The 22,908-nt window shown below is 45.2% G+C and overlaps 1 protein-coding gene across 2 annotated transcripts in view; it reads left to right on the top strand.

The window, feature by feature from the left end:
* The window catches only part of PIEZO1 (piezo type mechanosensitive ion channel component 1 (Er blood group)), a 177,483-nt gene that overhangs the window by 73,426 nt on the left and 81,149 nt on the right, over nucleotides 1-22,908 (top strand). For both annotated transcript variants that reach the window (XM_067471064.1, XM_067471063.1), the window contains exons 4-8: nucleotides 4,798-4,840; nucleotides 5,914-6,079; nucleotides 12,227-12,398; nucleotides 14,066-14,279; nucleotides 18,876-19,047. In XM_067471064.1, coding sequence (XP_067327165.1) covers nucleotides 4,798-4,840; nucleotides 5,914-6,079; nucleotides 12,227-12,398; nucleotides 14,066-14,279; nucleotides 18,876-19,047 — 767 coding nt within the window. The remainder of the gene's footprint in view (nucleotides 1-4,797; nucleotides 4,841-5,913; nucleotides 6,080-12,226; nucleotides 12,399-14,065; nucleotides 14,280-18,875; nucleotides 19,048-22,908) is intronic.

The following is a 22,908-nucleotide window of genomic DNA, read 5'->3' as shown; positions in this document are numbered from 1 at the left end:
CGTCCAGTATTTTCTGTTGGAGTTCTGTGTGCCAAATATGGCTCAACTCCATCATTGCTGGAGTTCAGAATGCTCTTTGATTGATTGATTTATTTATTTCATATATTTATATCCTGCCCTTCTTCCAGCAAGGGGGACTCAGCGCAGCCTCACATGAACATCAGAGGATGCCAACAGCATAACTACAATAAAAATTACAATTTACAATAAAATCATTTTAAAACATTATACTACATCATCCATAAAATTTAACAATAAATTAATAGATTAACGTGCCAGTAAAACTAAGCCGAGCTGGGAGAATCCGTATCGCAAAATCCAAATTTCCTTTTCCTATTGCCGCTGGCCTCTAATTGAACGCCTGGCCCCAGAACCAGGTCTTCAGTTGTCTTCTAAAGGAAAGGAGGGAGGTGGCCAATCTGATATCCTTAGGGAGAGAGTTCCACAAACGGGGGGCCACTGCCGAGAAGACCCTGTCTCTCATCCCCACTAACTGCGTTTGTGAGAGTGGTGGGATCAAGAGTAGGACGTCTCCTGATGATCTTAAGCTTTGTGATGGTTCATAGCAGGAGATATGTTCGGACAGGTAATTGTAGGTGGAATGCTCTTTGATTGTAAGTGAACTAGAAATCCCAGCAATTACAACTCCCAAATGACAAAATCAAATTTCCCCAATCCCACCAGTATTCAGATTTGGGCGTATGGGGTATTTGTGCTAAATTTGTTCCAGTGAATGAAAATACATCCTGCTTATCAGATATTTACGTTACAATTTATAGCAGTAGCAAAATGACAGTTATGAAGTAGCACGAAAAAAAATATGGCTGGGGGTCACCACAACATGGGGAACTGTATTGAGGGGTCGTGGCATTAGGAATTGTGAGAAACACTGTTGTACTGTATCGACTAGACCTTGGCAAGGTGTTCCTTACATCTTTTTGTTGTTATCTTTGGAAGATCAAAAGGAAGCGAAATGTTCTGTGCATCACGTGCCTTTTGCATCCCAGACTTATTAGAAAACTTTGTTCTTCTTTTCTCTCTTTCTGTTTGTTCTCTCCTGCTGTTCCTTTGATGTCGGTGCTGACATTTTGCTTTAGAGAGCTATTTACAAGCGGTTGTAAAACAGAGGCCTTGAAAGCCAGGGCTTGACCCTTGGAAGCTGGCTGAAATGTAAGGTCTTGGGCTTGTTTGTATCCAAATGTCTGCTTTGCCAACTGAAAGGGGCACCAAGGAGGGGTCTGGAAAACGTTTAGGGCTTTTTTTATTTGACCAAGAAAAGCCAGATTTCTTTCCTTGCTTGGAAACCCAAATGGGACAAACCAGGCTCATTTTGTCACCTGGACGGAGCAGAAAAGTTTGGAAATAGTTTGGGAACGAATCATCCATTTGCTCACTTTCCCCCTTGCTTTTTTTTTTAAATGCAGACTTGCATAACAGCTTTTATTAAATAGAAAAATCCAAATGTTACAAAAGGTGTGTGTGTGTGCACGCGTATATCTCATCTGGCTTTATGTTTTGCAAATGAATTCTCCTTGTTCTATTTTGCATTCTTTTTTTTCCCCAATCGATGCTACATTGTGGGATGCTTTCCAGTTTTTTTTGGTTTTGAAATGGGGTGGATTTCAAAACAAGCTCTTCTATATTCTGTACTGAATCTATTGGTGGATTTATTTATTTATTATTTATTTACTATGCTTGTATACTGCCCCTCTCAGCCCGGAGGCGACTCGAGGCGGTTTACATTTGGCAATCAATGCCCCACAAGATAAAATACAGTCAAAACCAATTATATATAGTATAAACCGTATAAAAACAATAACAATAAACAATTAACCGACCATACCTTGGGAAGTCTGACTTGGCCACAGTGGTTCACACTCTGATTACATCCCGTATAGACTACTGCAATGCTCTCTACGTGGGGTTGCCTCTGAAGACTGTCCGGAAGCTACAACTAGTCCAACGAGCGGCAGCCAGATTACTAACAGAAGCGGGGTACAGGGAGCATACTACTCCTCTGTTGCGCCAGCTCCACTGGCTGCCAATCAGCTTTCGAGCACAATTCAGAGTGCTGGTGTTGACCTATAAATCCCTAAACGACCCCGGCCCAGTTTACCTGTCCAAACGGATTCTCCCCTATGAACCAACAAGGTTGTTAAGATCCTCTAGAGGGGTCTCACCACCTTCGCAATCGCGTCTGGTGGGGATGAGGGACAGGGCCTTCTCGGTGGTGGCCCCTCGGCTTTGGAAATCTCTCCCGATGGAGATCAGATCTGTCCCTTCCCTCCTGGCTTTCAGAAAGCTGGTAAAATCTTGGCTTTGGAACAGAGCATTCTCAGAGTGATGATCGAGTCAATAACTGTTGACCACACGGGTGGATGATGGTGAATTTGTAATTTATCTTGATGACTTGGCTTTATGTAATTATTTGATCTGTATTTTAATGTATTTAATGTATTAATGTACTATGATGTTATTATGTTTTAGCTTATTTGTATATGAATTTCCTGTTGTTAGCCAGCCTGAGTCCCTCTTCGGAGGTCGAGAAGACCGGGTTATAAAAGCTTTAAATAAATAAATAATAATTAATAAATAAAATCATAAAATACAGTTCTCAGCATCTCATCATTAAAATCATTTTCCATCCCATCGTCCTGTCGTTCCATGAGTCTCAATTAATCAGTTATACTACGTCTGCAAATGCCTGCTTGAACAGCCAGGTCTTAACTCTCTTTCAAAATGTCAGGAGGGAGGGGGCCAATCTAATATTCCTAGGGAGGGCATATTGATTGATTGATTGATTGATTGATTGATTGGGTTGCTGTGAATTTTCCAGGTTGCATGGCCATGTTCCAGCAGCATTCTCTCCTGACATTTCACCCTCATCTGTTAGACTCCATTATATGGGCCTGCACTGTTTCGAACTGCATTGCATATCCAGTCTCAATCCATTACACCTCCCTGACTCTTCACAGTCCTGTCAGGAATTAGAGCAGACCCATCGAATCACTTGGCGAACGGGGAGAGCTTGACCATCTCGGAGAATTATAGGCGCTGTCATCACCCTTCTCTTGTCTTTTCTGGCCGGCTTCCACCTTGGATTCCCCAGGCCCCATAAGGAGAAGCACTTCATGGGCTTCCCCCACAAATAGACACAGAGGAGAACCCATGCTGTTATATTTGCTGCCTTCCAGAACTTGAAACCAGAGGAAATTGCTGCCTAAGGCTCTGCTTGCACGCATGCTTGCAGGCGTACATCTATTGGCAAGCATGAGTTTGCATCCATGCAGTTACAGTTCAAGATCAGGACCCTCATGGAGAATGGGGTGGTATTATTATTAATAATAATAATGATAATGTTACCCAATTCTCCATGAGCATATAAATAAATAAATATAAGGACCCTCATGGAGAATGGGGTGGTATTATTATTATTAGCATCGGGATTGTGGTGCAGCTGGCTGAGTGTCAGCTGCATTAAGATCACTCTGACCAAAAGGTCATGAGTTCGAAGCCAGCCCGGGTTGGAGTGGGTTTCCAACCAATTGTGTAGCCTGTTGTTGACCTTTGCAACCCGAAAGACAGTTGCATCTGTCAAGTAGGAAAATTAGGTACCACCTTAAAGTGTGGGGAGGCTAAATTAACTAATTTATGAGGCCATTAAAAAAAAAGACTCCAGCTAGCACTCCAGCAAAAAGCATGTGGGGAATGCGGAAGTACTTCATTAGTGTCGCAGATGGACGATGAAAGTGACAGCTCCCCTGGTGGCCAGAAAAAGTTAAATAGCCTCTGTGTATGTCTGTATATGTTGTATGTCAAAATTGGCATTGAATGTTTGCCACATATGTGTACACTGTAATCCGCCCTGAGTCCCCTGCGGGGTGAGAAGGGCGGAATATAAAAGCTGTAAATAATAATAATAATAATAAATATATTATTATTATTATTATTATTATTATTAATGATAATGTTACCCCATTCTCCATGAGGATATAAATAAATAAATATAAGAACCCTGAGACCTAGGGGTGGCCATGGAGGAAGTCATTGATGGCTCAGCGGGTTAAACTGCTGAGCTGCTGAACTTGGTGTCCGAAAGGTTGGTGTAGTGTCCAACATGTGATCTAGTACAAAAACCAGCATAGTAATCTTGTTTGCTGAGCACTAATCTTGTTGTGTATAATAATAATAATAATAATAATAATAATAATAATACCTCCGTCACCATGAGGGTATAAATAAATTATTATTATTATTGTTATTGTTATTATTATTATTGTTATTGTTATTATTATTATTATTATTATTATTTGAAACACAAGATGAGTCCACAGCAGACAGTCTACTGGCTGTTGTATTGGATCACAAGTCTGACACTTCCCAAGTGTCTAGGACTGTGTGTTGTATCAGCACATAATGCATGCAGATCCCAGTAAGATGGCCTTTTGCAGCTGGCAGCTGGTAATTTTTTCAGCGCCAATTATGTTTAAGTGCAGGCCAAGGTCTTTATGCACTGCACCCAGTGTGCCGATCACCACTGGGACTACCTTGACTGGTTTGTGCCAGAGTCTTTGCAGTTTGGGGCAAAGTTATTATTATTATTATTATTATTATTATTATTATTATTTGTATTATTTGTAGATGCCTGAACCTACAAATCCTATATTCAACCAACCATCCGATTGTTTTGTTTAGCCTCCATGATTTGCTGCCGTAAGCACATCGTTGCTTGGGAGTTACATTCAAAACCAACAGTTCGTACTCTGTTTTAATTGCGGTTTTCTATCTCCTTCTTAGGCAGCACATGGGAAACCCTCGCTCAGCACATTGGAGTCACAAGGTAAGAAGGGGGTGGCATTTGGGGAGGTGGGAAGCATTGGCAAGTATTGATCTATGGATCGGGAATTCCTTGAAGACACTTAATAAGGAATAGTTTAGGTTGTCTTCGAAAGTCTTTGGAGAGGCATTTTTAATATTGTGTTGTGGAAGGCTTTCATGGCCGGAATCAGGGGGTTGCTGTGAGTTTTTCAGGCTATATGTCCATGTTCCAGCAGCATTCTCTCCTGACGTTTCGCCTGCACCTGTGGCTAATGGCTTGTTCAGGGGTTCTGTCGGCAGTAAAGCAAGTGGGGTGTGTGTGTGTGTGTATAATCAGAAGTTCATGTTCCAGCAGCATTCTCTCCTGACGTTTTGCCTTCATCTGTAGCTAATGGCACCTTCAGAGGTTCTGTTGGCAATGAAGCACATGGAGTATATAACTATGGAATAATGTCCAGGGTGGGAGAAAGAACCCTTGTCTGTTTGAAGCAAGTGTGAATGTTGTAATTAGCAAGTTTGATTAGCATCGAGCAGCCATGAAGTTTGCAAAGTCAACCAGTGAGGGTATTTACATAGAGGTAGCCTGGCTGTTGTTGCCTGAAGGCATCCTTTGTTTGAGAGGTGTTAGTTGACAAGCAAAGGATGCCTCCAGGCTACAGAGGCCAGGCTACTTCTATGCAGATACCCTCACTGATCGACTTTGCAGCTTCACGGCTACTTAAGCTTGCTAATTGCAATATTCACACTTGCTTTAAACAGACAGGGTGGTTCTTTCTCCCACCCTGGACAAGATGCCCTTAGCCACAGATCCAGGCGAAATATCAGGAGAGAATGCTACTGGAACATATTGGTCATACAGTTGGAAAAATCCACAGCAATCCCTTGATGCCAGCCATGAAAGCCTTCAACAATATAATATAAAATATTTTAATATTAATACCTAGGAAAGGGAAACCCAGAAAGTTGGGGCAGTACCGAATGACGGGAAGGAAAGGGGTCCTTAATTGCTTTTGCTGCCCACCTAAGGGTTGTATTGCACGCACAAAGGTTGTGTCTGACTATTACCCCTCATCCTCCTTGATCTCCGACTTCCAGGCTGGACCTGAACGACATCCCCAACTCGGTGCGGCTGGTGGCCCCCGACGTGGGCATCCTGCTGGTCTCTGCCATTTGCCTCGGTGTCTGTGGCCGCTTGGCACCATTGCGCAAACCGGTACCCGGGAGTAGCAGGCAATCCGTATCTCAGCAGCTGCAGGAACAGGTGAGAGGCAGAGTTCTATCTTATCAAAGAATCAGAAATGGGAACCCCAAAGACCATCCAGTCCAGCCTTCTTTTACCAAGCAGGAAGGCACAATCAAAGCCGTCCTGACAGATGACCATCTAGTCGTTATTTCAAAACTCCCAGGTAGTTTATATTCCACTTACTAGAAGGGAACCCCAAAGGTCATCCAGTCCATCTCTCTTATCCCAAGCAGGAAGACATAATCAAAGCCCTCCTGAAGGATGGCCATTTAGACTTTATTTCAAAACCTCCACTGGATTCCCAGGTAGTTTACATTCCACTAATTAGAAGGGAACCCCAAAGTCCGTCCAGTCCAGGCCTTTTCTACCAAGCAGGAAGACACAATTAAACTGCTCCCTACAGATGGCCATCCCGCCTTTGTTTAAAACCCCTCAAGGGAGACTCCACTGGACTCCCAGGTAGTTTATATTGCACTAGAGTCAGAAAGGACCCCCAAAGGACATCCAGTACAGCCCTCTCCTACTAAGCAGGAAGACACAATCAAAGCCCTCCTGACAGATGACCTCCCGACAGATGACCATCTAGCCTTTATTTCATAACCTCAGCTGAACTCTCAGGCAGTCTATATTCTACTAAAGGTAGAAGAGACCCCCCCCCCCCAAAGGCTATCCAGTCCAAGCAGGAAGACACCATCAAACCATTCCCAACAGATGGCCATCCAGCCTTTGCCTAAAACCATCCAAAGGAGACTCCACTGGACTCCTACGCATATATTCAATTAATATTAGAAGGGATTCCCAAAAGACCATCTAGTCCAACCCCTCCTATCAAGGAAGAAGACATTATCAAACCGCTCCCGACAAATGGCCATCCAGCCTTTGCTTAAAACCCTCCAAAGGAGACTCCACTGGACTCCCAGACAGTCTATATTCCACTGGGGTCAAATGGACCCCAAAGACCACCCAGTCCAAGCAGGAAGACCATCAAACCACTCCTGACTGATGGCCAGCCTTTACTTAAAACCTTCCAAAGGAGATTCCGCTGGACTCCCAGGTAGTCTATATTCCACTGGTGTCACAAGGGACCCCCAAATACTATCTGTCTAACCCCTTCCTACCAAGCCGGAAGACAGTATCAAATCACTCCTGACAGATGGCCATCCAGTCTTTGCTTCAAAACCCTCAAAGGAGACTCCACTGGACACCCAGGTAGTCTATATTCCTTTCTGCCAAGCAGGAAGACACAATCAAAGCACTCCCGTTTGATGACCATCAAACCTCCAGAGAAAGAGATTCCATCGGACTCCCAGGCAGTCTATATTCTGTTGGAGTCAAAAGGGACCCCCAAGGGCCATCCAGTCCAACACCATCAGACCATTCCCGACAGTTGGGTGTCCAGCCTTTGCTTAAAAACTTCCAAAAGAGACTCCACCAGACTCCCAGGTAGTCTATATTCTACTCGTCAGAAGGGCCCCCCAAAGGCTATCTAGTCCAAAACTCTTCTTCTAAGAATTGTTCCATTGCTAGGGCGTCCTGGGAGCCGCCGTCCCCAAAAGAGAACTGTTTCCGAGTTCTGCCGCGTCCGTTCCTTGGACTTCTTTGTGGTCCCCTTATTTCCAAAAGCTGTGCTTTGCATCATCCCTCTCCTTTCTGTCTTCTCTTCATTCCTTCCGAAAGAGGGGGGTTTTGGGACCAGAGACACTTCTTTCCTGGCACCTTGGACCCGCTTGACTCACCGGCCTCCAAAGAAGGAGAAGAGGGAGGCTTCCCTCTCGCCTGGCCAAACCGTCCGGGGTTGCTGTGGAAACCCCCCAACAAAACATCGGGGCTCAAACAGAGGCCGCATTATGTCTTGAGTCTGGAGGGGGAATCCCACACAGGAAAAATCCAGAAGGAAAGCATCGCCACCTGCTTGCTGGCACCGAGGACCAGCCGCAGGAAGGCCAGGAATGTGCTGCAAACCAGGCTTGCAAGGGAGCAAGGAGAAGACCGGGTTTGCATGACGTCGGAATGAGAAGATGGGAAAAAAGGCCACCTGGGAAAGCCAGAAAGGGGCCTTAAAAGGTCCATTCAATCTCAATGACCGGAGAAACTAAACTGGACCATTTCAATATTGTGATGGAATGTGTCCAGAGGAGGGCGACTAAAATGATCAAGGGTCTGGAGAACAAGCCCTATGAGGAGCGGCTTAAGGAGCTGGGCATGTTTAGCCTGAAGAATAGAAGGCTGAGAGGAGATATGATAGCCATGTATAAATATGTGAGAGGAAGCCACAGGGAGGAGGGAGCAAGCTTGTTTTCTGCTTCCTTGGAGACTAGGACGCGGAATAATGGCTTCTAATTACAAGAGAGGCGATTCCATCTGAACATGAGGAAGAACTTCCTGACTGTGAGAGCCGTTCAGCAGTGGAACTCTCTGCCCCAGAGTGTGGTAGAGGCTCCTTCTTTGGAAGCTTTTAAACAGAGGCTGGATGGCCATCTGTCAGGGGTGATTTGAATGCAATATTCCTGCTTCTTGGCAGGGGGTTGGACTGGATGGCCCATGAGGTCTCTTCCAACTCTTTGATTCTATGATTCTATGATGGGGCATCACCCATGTTTCCTTTTATTTAAGGTTCCTCAAAAAGACTGCATTCAGCCTCAATGGCATGAGAGATTGAACAGGACCACTGCATTACTATTATTTATTATTTATTAATTTATTTCGGGTGCTTATACCCCGCCCTTCTTAACCCCTTAGGGGGGGACTCAGGGCGGCTTACAAAAGGCACAATTCGATGCCCAACAGTTCACAAAATACAATATACAAAATACAGTATAACAACAACAATTATAACTAGTTAAAACAATCAAATCAATACAATAGTAGCAATAAAATCATCATGTGGTTAGTGTTCGCCAATTCATAAATCCATAGTCCATCCAGCATTGTCATAGTCCTTTCCTACTCTGGTCGTCCTTGTCTTTTATCCATCTGCCCGCTTACCCAAAGGCCTGGTCCCATATCTAGGTTTTAACTTCCTTCTGAAAGAGGAGGGATGTTGATGACCTAATTTCCCCGGGGAGTGAATTCCACAGGCAGGGGGCCACCACGGAGAAGGCCCTGTCCCTCATCCTCACCAGTCTCACTTGTGATAAAGGTGGAGCCGAGAGCAGGGCCTCCCCAGAAGATCTTAAACTCCAAGGTGGGACGTAGAAGGAGATCTGTTTGGACAGGTACGCTGGGCCGGAGCCGTATAGGGTTTTGTAGGTCAAAACCAGCACTTGGAATTATGCTCAGAATTGGATCGGCAGCCAGTGGAGCTGACATAACAGAGGGATGGTATGCTCCCTGTATGACACTCCGGTGAGTAATCTGGCTGCTGCCCGCTGGACTTATTGAAGTTTCCGAACAGTCTTCAAAGGCAACTCCACGTAGAGTGCGTTGCAGTAATCTATTCGGGATGTATTATTATTATTATCATTATTATTATTGTATTGTCGAAGGCTTTCATGGCTGGAATCACTAGGTTCTTGTGGGTTTTTTCGGGCTATATGGTCATGGTCTAGAGGCATTTTTTCCTGATGTTTCGCCTGCATCTATGGCAAGCATCCTCAGAGGTAGTGAGGTCTCAACCTACCTGTCCTCCATGATTAACTGCATTCAACCTCAATAGCATGAGACATTGAACTGAAACACTGAAATATTATTATTATTATTATTATTTTAAGAACAATAGTATTATTATTAATAATAAATATTTATTAATATTAATTTTTATTTCTTGCCCACCTGTCCCCCATGATTATCTACATTCAGCCTCAATGCCATGAGAGATTGAACTGGAACACTGCAATATTATTATTATTATTTGAAACACAACAAGATGTGTCCACAGCAGACACTCTGCTGCCTGTTGAATTGGATCACACGTCCGACACTTCCCAAGTGTCTAGGACTGTGTGATGTATCGGTGAATAATACGTGCAGATCCCAGTAAGGTGGCCTTCTGCAGCTGGCAGGTGGTAATTTTGTCAGTGCTGATTGTGTTTAAGTGCAGGCCAAGGCCTTGAGGCACTACACCCAGTGTACTGATCACCACTGGGACCACCTTTACTGGTTGTTATTATTGTTGTTGTTGTTGTTGTTGTTGTTGTTATTGCTTTTATGTCTTGCTTGCCTCTCCTCACAACTTGAGGCGGGTTACATACAACATCGCTAAAACACACACATTCACCTAAAAACATTCTTTAAGATACACATATCAAAACACATTTCCACACAATACATATTTAAATACACAAAATGAAAAGATGAAATGTGAAATGCAAGTTCAAAATTTATCAACTGGGTTATATTATGATTACGTTTATTTACACCCCACTTTTTCTCTCCACAAGGAGACTCAAAGCGGCTTGCACGAGAAAGCTATTTTGGTGCAGTTAAAAAGTACGCATATCTAACAATTACAACAGAATTAAACATCATATATTGTTATTGGGCAGAATCCCCTGTCTAATATATTGCTAATTCTAACAATTTAACAATGGGATATTTTAAACAGTGGGGTATGTTGGAGTCCGGTGACGTCTTCAACAGAAACTGGATGGCTATCTGTCGAGAGGGCTTAAATTGTGTCTTCTCGGATTCTGCAATCTGGAGGCACCTTATGTCTGGCTGAAGAGCTTCCTACCAAACCTATAGCTTCTTGCCTGAGAGTAAACAGCAATGCAAGCATGAAGGGCATCATGTGGAGATGGAGTGTCATTTTGGCACCAAATCAGGAGACGGAAAGTGATCCCTGGCTGCAGATCTATTTATTTTCCCTTGCACTGCTAACCACGGAAACATGGGCAGGGATATGCAGTGCCCTTCTCCTCTTCAGCTGCTTGCAAAAACGTTTTGGGAATCTCTTGTTATGTCTCCCTCAATAAATAACCCCTCTCATAATCTAAGTCTTGCATGTCAACACAAAAATGGGGGGGGGGGGTTTGCTGTCATTGTGCACCCCATCATCCACAGACCTCCCCAAAAAGTGTATTGTGGATAGCAATGTGCAGAGGTGGCCCTAGGTAATTTTCAACGATTAGCAAACAGTATTTTGGCGCCCCGTCCCCACAACCAATCACTGATATATATTTTCTGTTCATCGTGGGAGTTCTGTGTGCCATATTTGGTTCAATTCCATCATTGGTGGAGTTCAGAATGCTCTTTGATTGCAGGTGAACTGTACATCCCAGTAACTACAACTCGGATATGTCTAGGTCTATTTTCCCCCAAGAGCGCTTCAAGAACGCCCCTGGGCAAAATCAACTATACTGCAAATGCTTACTTTGCGTAATGGGTTGAGTCGCCTCTGGCAACGTGTCAGCCTAAAGCAGGCATGGGCAAACTTCAGCCCTTCAGGTGCTTTGGACTCCAACTCCCACAATTCCTAACAACCTTGGGCCCCTTCCTTTCCCCCTCAGTCACTTAAGCAGCAGCAACAACGACAAACAACAACAACAGAAACTTAACAACAGCAGAAACCCAAGGGGCCATCACCCATTTGTGGTCCCCTCCAGAGAATTATGGCCCAGGTGCATTGACTTCCAAAGTCCAGCAAAGTCCATCAGTAGCCCAGTTTACCTGTTCGAACGTATTCTCCCCTATGAACCATCTAGATTGTTAAGATCGTCTGGAGGGGCCCTGCTCTCGGTCCCACCGGCCTCAGTAGTCCAGGTGGGGACGAGGGACAGGGCCTTCTTGGTGGTGGCCCCTTGGCTCTGGAACTCTCTCCCACTGGAGACCAGAACTGCCCCTTCTATCTTGACGTTCAGAAAACAGGTGAAAACTTGGCTCTGGAAATTGACATTCGATGAGTGAGTCAATATTTTGTGATATGGATGGATGATGACAAACAACGATTTTATTGTGACGACTGACCATTGCAATCATATGACTGTACTTTGCTATTTTAATGTTTTTAGTTTAATAAGTAATATGATGTTTTAATGACTGTTTGTGATATTATTGTTGGAAACCGGCCTGAGTCCCTCAATAGAGGTGAGAAGACCGGTATACAAAACTGCTAAATAAATAAATAAATAAATATGGGAATTGTAGTCCAAAACATTGTGGGAGAGGTTGCAATAAAGGTCAGTGCAACTAGAATGCTAGACTTCATCATTTTCTGCCTCATTTCAGGAAGAAGCAGCAGTGGATGAAGACCCAGCGAAACCCCAAGACATTTCCAATGTTGCTGCTGAAGTCTCTCCGAGGCGGCAGGCTCCTCTATCTGCCCGGCTCCGGGTCAAGGCCCATTGGCTACTGATGGCCATGGGCAAGATCTTGGCTGTTGCCTTGCTGGCTTTGGCAGGTGAGTATCAATGGAGAGCCAAAACAACAGGATGCAACATTCATCTTCTCCTTGAGCATGGAATATTTCAATATTTGGAGACCTTTGTCGCCAGAATCCTCATAGGCAGGCATGGGCGAACTTCAGTCCTCCAGGTGTTTTGGACTCCAATTCCCACAATTCCTAAGAGTTGAAGTTTGCCCATGCCTAGCCTAGAAAATGCCAGGAGAGAACTGTTCCTCCACCATCAGGCTTAGTGTGGTTGATGTTAAGGTTGATTAATATTTTGATGCATGCTCACATTTGGGTGCGTAATGCTTTTAATAACCTAAATGGTTTTATTGCTTTTTGAATTTCATATTTCTAGGTTGTCACCTTGATTTAATGGATGTTGGTTTGTACTTATTGTTAGCTCCCTTGAGTCCCTCAATTGGGTGAAAAACAGGACGAAGGTGAGGATGGTGAGGATGACAATATAGGGGAATATCAGGAGAAAAGCAGGATGATGATAATGATGATGATGATATAAAGGGAAAATCTGGAGAAGGCTATGATACTAGTGGTGGTGATGATGATGATGGTGATGATACAGAGGAAATCAGGAGACCCAGGATGATGATGGTGGTGGTGGTGATGGTTTTTTTTTTTTTTTGTCATGTCAGGAGTGACTTGAGAAACTGCAAGTCGCTTCTGGTGTGAGAGAATTGGCTGTCTGCAAGGATGTTGCCCAGGGGACGCCCGGATGATTTGATGTTTTTATCATCCTTGTGGTGATGGTGATGATTAAAATAATATAGAGAAATTTCCTGGACTATTTGTTCTGCCTTATCTTCCTACTTAATTGGATTTACCTATTCTTTTAAAGTGCTTTTCACTACTACTGCTTTTTAATTATCTTCAGTGAACTGATTGCATTTCTACTCAGCTGTGTGGTGTTTAAAGTCAGAGGACTTTTCCTGGTCTGGAGTAAACAGGTTGCTATTTCCCAGTGGATGTCAGGTGGTGCGATATCGGCTACAAAGTATAATTACTCCAGTGGTGAAGGGCATAGACATCCTGTGATAATGCGGCATGTCTCATCAAAAGCGGCATCCACTGTTTTAGCGTGGTGAGATGTGTTCCACACTAGATATTGCATATTTAGCACCATAGGAGTTCAGTGTCTAGATTGAGAGGAGTCATAGTCCATGCACGTCCACCACATGTGGTAGAAAGTTCCTTTCTTTTAGGTTCTTGTGGGTTTTTTCAGGCTATAGAGCCATGTTCTAGAGGCATTTCTCCTGACGTTTCGCCTGCATCTATGGCAAGCATCCTCAGAGGTTGAGAAGGACCTTCTCAACCTCTGAGGATGCTTGCCATAGATGCAGGCGAAACGTCAGGAGAAATGCCTCTAGAACATGGCTCTATAGCCCGAAAAAACCCACAAGAACCTAGTGATTCCAGCCATGAAAGCCTTCGACAATACATTCCTTTCTTTTGTTAACATTTTCAGCAGAAGTCCAATCTTTTGCTTATCTTATCCTATGTTTCTTAAAGTTGGGTGTGTGTGTGTCTGTTTTCATGGTTATCATCAATCAAGTATGCATGTGATTGTGTCTTCTTTCATGGCAGATTGGGGCTGGACTGGATGGCCTTTGGGGGTCCCTTCCAAGGCTATGATTCTAAGATGGATTTTCTCCCTCTTTCAGGGATCACCTTGCCCTCGGCCTTCTCTGCCATCTATTACCTGCTCTTTGTGGGCCTTTGCACTTGGTGGGCCTGCCACTTCCCCGCCAGCCGCGTGGCCTTCAACACCTTGTGCGTCATGATTGATGTCTTCGCGGGCGGCCACCTCATCTGCCTCTACGGCTACCAGACCCCTTTCATGCAGACAATACTTCCCCCTGCTGGACTTTGGGCACGGTAAGTCCAATCTGTAGCCACTTTGGGACTGTCAGTGTGGTAGGATCCTGGGAGTTGTAGTTTGTTGAGGCAGAAACTGTGAGACACCTTGCAAAACTACAACTCCCAGGGTTCCATAGCCTTGATCCAGGGCAAGTAAGGTCTGACAGCATTTGTCCTACAGTAGGGAAGCACCCATGGCTCAATGCTATGGAATCATGGGAGTTGTAGTTTAGCAAGGCAGAGATGGCGAGAGACTTTGCAAAACTGCAACTCCCAGGATTCCGTAACATTGATCCAGGGCAAGTGGAGTCAACCTGCAATCATCCTACGGTGGAGAAGCACCCATGGCTCAATGCTATGGAATCATGGGAGTTATAGTTTGTTGAGGCAGAATTGGTGAGAGACCTTGCAAAACTACAACCGATGATTCCATAGCCTTGTTCCAGGGCAAGTGGGCTCCACCTGCACTCATTCTACAGTGGAGTGCACCCATGGCTTCAGTGCTATGGAATCCTGGGAGCTGTAGTTTGGTGAGGCAGAGACAACGAGAGACCTTGCAAAACCACTACTCCCCGGATTCCATAGCATTGATCAAGTGGGGTCAACCTGCATTCATTCTACAGTGGTGATGCATCCATGGCTATATGCTAAAGAATCATGGGAGTTATAGTTTGGTGAGGCAGAGAAGGCTTAAAGACCATGCAAAACTACAACTCCCAGGATCCCATAGCATTGATCCAGGGCAAGTGAGGCCTGACTAAATTCATTCAACTGTGAAAATGCACACATTGCTCAATGCTATGGAGTCATGGATGTTGTCGTTTTGCAAGGTCTTTAGGCCTTCTCTGCCCAAGAGAACTGTTGTCTCACCAAACTAAAACTCCCTTTTTTCGTGTCAGGAGCGACTTGAGAAACTGCAAGTCGCTTCTGTTGTGAGAGAATTGGCCGTCTGCAAGGATGTTGCCCAGGGGACGCCCGGATGATTTGATGTTTTATCATCCTTGTGGGAGGCTTCTCTCATGTCCCCGCATGAGGAGCTGGAACTGATAGAGGGAGCTCATCCGCCTCTCCCCGGATTCGAACCTGCGACCTGTCGGTCTTCAGTCCTGCCGGCACAGGGGTTTAACCCACTGTGCCACCAGAGGCTCTTACTAAAACTCCCATGATTCCATATTATTGATCCAGGGCAAGTGGGGTCCCGCTGCATTCATTCAATTGTAGAGATACCTGCATGGGGCAATGCTACAAAAACATGGGAGTTATAGTTTTGCAAGATCTTTAGCTTTCTCTGGCCAAGAGAAAGCTCCCAGGATTGAGCTATAGCATTTGTGGTGTCAGACTAGATTAACTGTACAGTGCAGATGCACCCAAAGGCACCCAAATCTTTCCAAAGATCAAATTTTTTGCTTTTTTAGGGCTCCACTTTTGGAAAAGCTTCAGAGGTATTTTGGGAAGTAGTGCCACAAGCTATTCTTCTGGACAGTGATACTTTTCTTGACCTCAGAGTTTTAAAATTGCTTTGGAATGGCTCCAACATGGGCACCTAAGCAAATACAAAGCAACGCCTTTCTCTTTGCAAACTGGGCGAGGATCAAAGAGTTGCTCTATATGGCTTTGAACCACCCAGCCGGTCCTTATGTACATCGGCACATAATATCTACCCCCCCCCTTTTTTGTGACTTCCGTAAGTCTTCCCATGGGAAAGTCCTTTCATTGCAGAGGGTGCGACAAGGTTCCCATCTCTCTCTTTGCATTGGTTGAAAATTGCATTGATTATCCTTGCCTCTGTGTTTGTATGGCTTTGTATTGCCTGGATGTTCCTTATCCAGAAATGCAAAATCCGAAATGTACCTATATGTGTCACCGGGATTTTGGCCTGCATCAATAGGAGCATAGGGTCTAGATCTAGGGAAGTAATGCTACCCCTCTATTCCACTTTGGTTAGACCACACCTGGAATATTGTGTCCAATTCTGGGAACCACAATTCAAGAGAGATATTGACAAGCTGAAATGTGTCCAGAGGAAGGCGACTAAAATGATCAAGGGTCTGGAGAACATGCCCTATGAGGAGCGGCTTAAGGAGCTGGGCATGTTTAGCCTGAAGAAGAGAAGGCTGAGAGGAGACATGCATAAATATGTGAGAGGAAGTCATAGAGAGGAGGGAGCAAGCTTGTTTTCTGCTGCCCTGGAGACTAGGACACAGAACTATGGCTTCAAACTACAAGAAAGGAAATTCCATCTGAACATTAGGAAGAACTTCCTGACTGTGAGAGCTGTTCAGTAGTGGAACTCTCTGCCCCGGAGTGTGATGGAGGCTCCTTCTTTGGAAGCTTTTAAACAGAGGCTGGATGGCCATCTGTCAGGGGTGCTTTGAATGCAATATTCCTGCTTCTTGGCAGGGGGTGGACTGGATGGCCCATGAGGTCTCTTCCAACTCTATGATTCTATGTGTGTGTGTATCTATCTATAATAATAATAATAATAATAATAATAATCCTTTATTTGTACCCCGCTACCATCTCCCAAAGGACTCGGTGTGGCTTACAAGAGGCCAAGCCCAAATACAATAGTACAAACAGCAGCAACAACAGCAACATAACTCAAAAAACAAGGCAATAACATTAACAACACACAATGACGCAATTAAAAACAATGGCAGGGCCAAATGTAATAATTAAAATTAAAACTGCTGGGCATGACCAGGTGGAGTGTTTGGAGGGGGATGGGCATGCAGATATCCTGGATCTCTATATAAATAAAAATGTTGTGTTCGTTTGTGGGATTAACATAACTCAAAAACCACTGGGCGAATTGACACCAAATTTGGACACAAGACACCTATCAGGCCAACGAGTGACCAACACTCATAAAAACACTGAAAAACACAAAAGAGACTTAAAAAGACAAAAACAAAAAAAAAACATTATAACGCATGAGCAAAAACACATCTATATACGCAAACACACATATACACATATATATGGACACAAAAAACATGTACACAGACTGGGCAATAGCAAAGCTACTCTATATAAGTATAAATCAGGCCAGTGAGTGACCATCACTCATTAAAACACTTAAAAACACAATGGAAGAGACTTAAAAAGCAAAAAAAAAAAATACATTGCAAGACATGCGCATAACCACACAAATACACATATACACAGATATATACACACACAAAACACATATACACAGACTGGGCCACAGCAGCGCATGGCAGGGGCAGCTAGTGTATGTGTGTGTATGTGTATGTATGTGTGTGTGTATATATATATGTGTATAGATAGATAGATAGATAGATTATATATATATATATATAAATGTAATGTTGATTTGTGGGATTAACATAACTCAAAACCCACTGGACAAATTGACACAAAATGTGGACACAATACACCTAACAGTCCAACGAGTGTCCATCATCCTAAAACACAACACACACACAACTTAAAAACCCAAATAATACACCATATATACGTATACACATACACTCATATACATATCCACATGCATACATTCATACACACACACGTATATATATGCACAAACACACACAAATATACACATATCCACATGCATACATATACATACAAACTTATATACATACACACAAATATGCCTATAGATAAGCACACACATATACACAATATGCATATACACACACATATATATACATACATATATACACCCACCCACACACATACACACACACATATATACACAAATACAAATATATACACAAATATATAAACACACAAAACACATATATACAGACTGGGCCATAGCAACACATGGCAGGGGATAGCTAGTATGTATATGTATGTATATATGTATGTATGTGTATGTATGTGTGTGTGTGTGTGTGTATAGGCTGCTGTGAGTTTTCCGGGCTGTATGGCCATGTTCCAGAAGCATTCTCTCCTGACATTTTGCACACATCTATGTCAGGGATTTTCAGAAGTTGTGAGATCTGTTGGAAACTGGGCAAGTGAGGTTTACATAAATGAAAGATATGTTGTCGGAATCAATCGGTTGCTGTAAGTTTTTCAGGCCGTGTGGCCATGTTCCAGCAGCATTCTCTCCTGACATTTCACCTGCATCTGTGGCTAATGGCATCTTCAGAGGTTCTGTTGGTGGTGAAGCAAGTGGAATGTATATATACCCGTGGAATAATGTCCAGGGTGGGAGAAAGAACTCTTGTCTGTTTGAAGCAAGTGTGAATCTTGCAATTGATAACTTCGATTAGCATTGAATGGCCTTGCAGCTTCAAGGTCTGGCTGGTTGCTGGCAGACTGTCTAAAATCAGGACAGTAAATAAAGAGCAACTCTCAAAAAGCAGGGGAATTCCAGACAGGAATCAATCAGGGCCAGCTAACGCCTGCCAACAAAGGATTCCCCCAGGCAGCAACCTACCAGGCATTGAAACTGCAAGTGGGAGTTGAAATACAAAACACTTGGAAGGCCGAAGTTTGCCCATGCCTGGGTTACCCCCCGCTTTGCTAGTAAAACCAGATGACCGTGTTGCAAAAGGATGTACAGTATGTATAAAAAGCAACATGAAAAGTTTGGAAAGTTCTGCTCTAGATGTTTAGGACTTCCTTGCTCCATAGGTTGTTTGGTCTGAAGGCCATCGTCCTGCATGCGGGATGCAGCAAACCCAATGCGCTCCTCCTGGACCTCAGCTTGCCTTGGCCGGTCTATGTCAACCCTGGGATCCTGTTGGTGCTGTATTATGTTCTGGCCACTTTGGTGAAACTCCGGAGGTCCCATTCCTACAACCAGGTGAGTTGCAAAGGTCCCTCCATTAGGTTGAATGGGAAAATGTTCTCGGACAGCAGACTGTTACCATATTAAAATCCTTGCCATGAGAATGGTTTCTTGTTAAAATGAACTCTAGACTACTATAATCCATGATATATCTGCTAATAGAACACATTCTCCTTATTTACTTTTTTGTTCTTGTCTCCTACCTGGTACCAAGTTCCTTAATTTCTCACAGACACAATTCAGAAATACAAGCACAATCCAAAGGATTGTTTCTAAGGGAAACCAGCTCAAAATATAGCCTTTTAAAAGGAATTTTGATTTTCTTTGGTTATGGAGTCCTCAGTTTTCTAACATCACGTTACAATTCTGTTACCCTTTTTCGCATGCATTGCCTATTTCCGAAATGTATTTTTGCCTACTGTACCCATAGAGCAGGGGTCCACAAACTTTTTAAACAGAGGGCCAGGTCACAGTCCCTGAAACTGTTGGAGGGTCGGATTATAATTTGAAAAAAAATGAATGAATTCCTATGCACACTGCACATATCTTATTTGTAGCGCAAAAACCACTTAAAAACAATCAATAATTAAAATGAAGAACAATTTTAACAAATATAAATTTATTGGTATTTAAATGGGAAGTGTTGGCCTACTTTTGGCTGATGAGATAGGTTGCACACAACAACAACAATCCTAAGTCATTACAGACTTAGGTTGACCCTAAGCGAGGGCCGGGTAAATGACCTTGGAGGGCCGCATTCGGCCCGCGGGCCTTAGCTTGTATACCAACCGTCTAAAGATTCCACCGGGGATCATATCAATAGTTAACTAATTTGCCATCACTTTCATCCCCATTGGAGGGTAATATATACTACCAACTTAGTATATTCCTGGTTGTCATTTGTACCAATATGGTGAGAACATAATAGAGCACTTTAGGCGCCTGCCGCCTGCTGCTAGATTGCACCAGCACTTTCGCCCCTTCCCCATCCCTCCGTGCCGCACTTTAATTATTGTCGAACAGAGCACTTTAGACCTAGCACTTTATGATTGTGCCCGATAGCACGTAGTGTCTGCTGTTGATTAAATACTACTATAGACAGGGCTGCATTTAAAAACTTGCACTTTAAGATCTAGCCCATTGGTGTGGCTGGAACACCACCACCATCTGTATTGCTGCTATCCATGTGGTTCCCCATCCCCATTTATGTACTGTCCCTGTTACTTCTGTGTAGCGGAGGGGGCAAAAAAGGAGGTGGGTTGGAGCCTGCGAACGAAAATGGGATAGGGAGGGAGGGGGAGGGGGAGAGAGGATGTTGGCAAGAACCAAAAAATCTAACAACGAGCAAAGTAGAAAGCAATTTCTTGACTATGGATGGCGGCATGGAGGGGGGGAGGTCTTCCACTAGCCGAGGGGCCCCCATAGAGGTCGTGGTGGGAAGGAGGAGATGCGGAAAAAGGAGACCTCAAATTCGGCCTAATTCGGAACGCTTATCCATATTAACAACCCCCAATCGGTCTCCTAAGGTAAATTGGTGTAACCAGGTGAGCGGACCCTCCGGCTTGAAGGTGGTGTTGTTGAACGCCAGATCTGTCAACGGAAAAACGACCTGGATCCAGGATTTAATCCTGGAGGAGCGGGCAGATCTGGCGTGCATCACGGAGACCTGGTTGGATGAAGCTGGGGGCGTAAATCTCTCCCAGCTTTGCCCTCCAGGTTTCTCCGTAAAACACCAACCAAGAGCCGGAGGACGGGGAGGCGGGGTCGCAGTGGTCTATAGAGATTCCATCCATCTGACCAGAAGCCCCATCCCGCAGACCACAAATTTTGAATGCGTCCACCTGAGGGTGGGTGACCGGGACAGAATAGGGATTCTTGTAGTGTACCGTCCACCTCGCTGCACTACAGTCTCCCTACCTGAGCTAGCGGGGGTGGTCTCGAGCCTGGCGGTGGAGTCCCAACAGCTCCTTGTGCTGGGGGACTTCAACATCCATGCCGAGGCAACCCTCACAGGAGCGGCTCAGGACTTCATGTCCGCCATGGCAACCATGGGGCTGTCCCAACGGATAACTGGCCCCACCCACTGTGCTGGACACACATTGGACTTGGTCTTCTGCCAGGGATGGGAGCAGGGTGGCGGTGTGGAGGAGCTGTCTATCTCTCCGTTGCCATGGACCGACCACTTCTTGATCAGATTTAGGCTCACTGCGCCCCCTAACCTCTGCAGAGGTGGAGGACCCATTAAGAAGGTCCGCCCCAGGAGGCTTATGGATCCGAATGGATTCCTGACGGCTCTTGGGGATTTTCCCGCCACCTCGGTAGGTGACCATGTCGAGGCCTTGGTCGCTCTCTGGAATGGGGAGATGACCAGGGCAATTGACAGGATCGCTCCGGAACGTCCCCTCTCGAGTAACCGAGCTAAACCAGCCCCTTGGTTCACTGAGGAGCTGGCAGCGATGAAGCGAAGGAAGAGGGTACTAGAGAGCGTGTGGCGCTCGGACCCAAGCGAGCCAAATCGAACACGGTTTGTGTCCTTTCTAAGGGCATATGCCGCGGCAATAAAAGCCGCAAAGAAAACTTTCTTTGCGGCTACTATTGCGTCTGCAAAGAACCGTCCGGCGGAGCTGTTTCGGATTGTCAGAGGTCTTTTAACTCCCCCTACCTCAGGTGGGAGCCCTGACAATTCGGTCACGCGCTGTGAAGCATTTGCTCGGTTCTTTGCAGACAAAGTCGCTTTGATCCGCTCTGAGCTGGACGCCACATTAAGTGCAGTCTCTGTGGATGTGACACAAGCACCTGCTTGTCCTATTTTGTTGGATTCTTTTCAGTTTGTGAAGCCCGAGGATGTGGACAAGATACTTGGAGGAATGAGGCCCACCACGTCCATCCTAGACCCCTGCCCATCCTGGCTTCTGAAGGAGGCCAGAGGGGGATTGGCCGAGTGGGTAACGGTGGTGGTGAATGCCTCCCTTCGGGAAGGCAAGATTCCAGCGAGCCTAAAACAGGCTATTATAAAGCCGCTGTTGAAGAAGCCATCACTGGACCCCACCAAATTCGAAAACTTTCGGCCTGTTTCCAATCTTCCCTACTTGGGCAAAGTCATGGAAAGCGTGGTGGCCTCACAACTCCAGGTATTCTTGAGAGACACGGATTATCTGGATCCGGCACAGTCTGGTTTCAGACCGGGACATGGTACCGAGACGGTCTTGGTCGCCTTAGTCGATGATCTGCGCCGGGAGCTAGACAGGGGGAGTGTGTCCCTGTTGGTGCTCCTGGACCTCTCAGCGGCCTTCGATACCGTCGACCACGGTATTCTTCTGGGGCGCCTTGCAGAGATGGGTCTCGGGGGCACTGCTTTGCAGTGGCTCCGGTCATTTCTGGAGGGCCGTACCCAGAAGGTGTTAATGGGGGACTCCTGTTCAACACCACAGCCTTTGACCTGTGGGGTTCCTCAGGGCTCCATCCTGTCCCCCATGCTGTTTAACATCTACATGAAGCCGCTGGGTGAGATCATCCGGAGTTTCGGGGTGCGGTGTCATCTGTACGCAGATGATGTCCAACTCTGTCACTCCTTCCCACCTGCTACTAAGGAGGCCGTCGAAGTCCTGAACCGGTGCCTGGCCGCTGTAATGGTCTGGATGAGGGCGAACAAACTGAAATTAAATCCAGACAAGACAGAGGTACTCCTGGTCAGTCGCAAGGCCGAACAGGGTATAGGGTTACAGCCTGTGCTGGACGGGGTCGCACTCCCCTTGAAGGCTCAGGTTCGCAGCTTGGGTGTGACCCTGGACTCGTCGCTGAGCCTGGATCCCCAGGTTTCAGCGGTGACCAGGGGAGCATTTGCACAGCTCAGGCTCGTGCGCCAGCTGCGCCCGT

Source organism: Anolis sagrei, chromosome 8, assembly GCF_037176765.1.
Source record: "Anolis sagrei isolate rAnoSag1 chromosome 8, rAnoSag1.mat, whole genome shotgun sequence".
Taxonomy (NCBI): Eukaryota; Metazoa; Chordata; class Lepidosauria; order Squamata; family Dactyloidae; genus Anolis; species Anolis sagrei.
The sequence above is the reverse complement of the archived record's forward strand: the minus strand, read 5'-3'. Positions and strand labels throughout refer to the sequence as shown.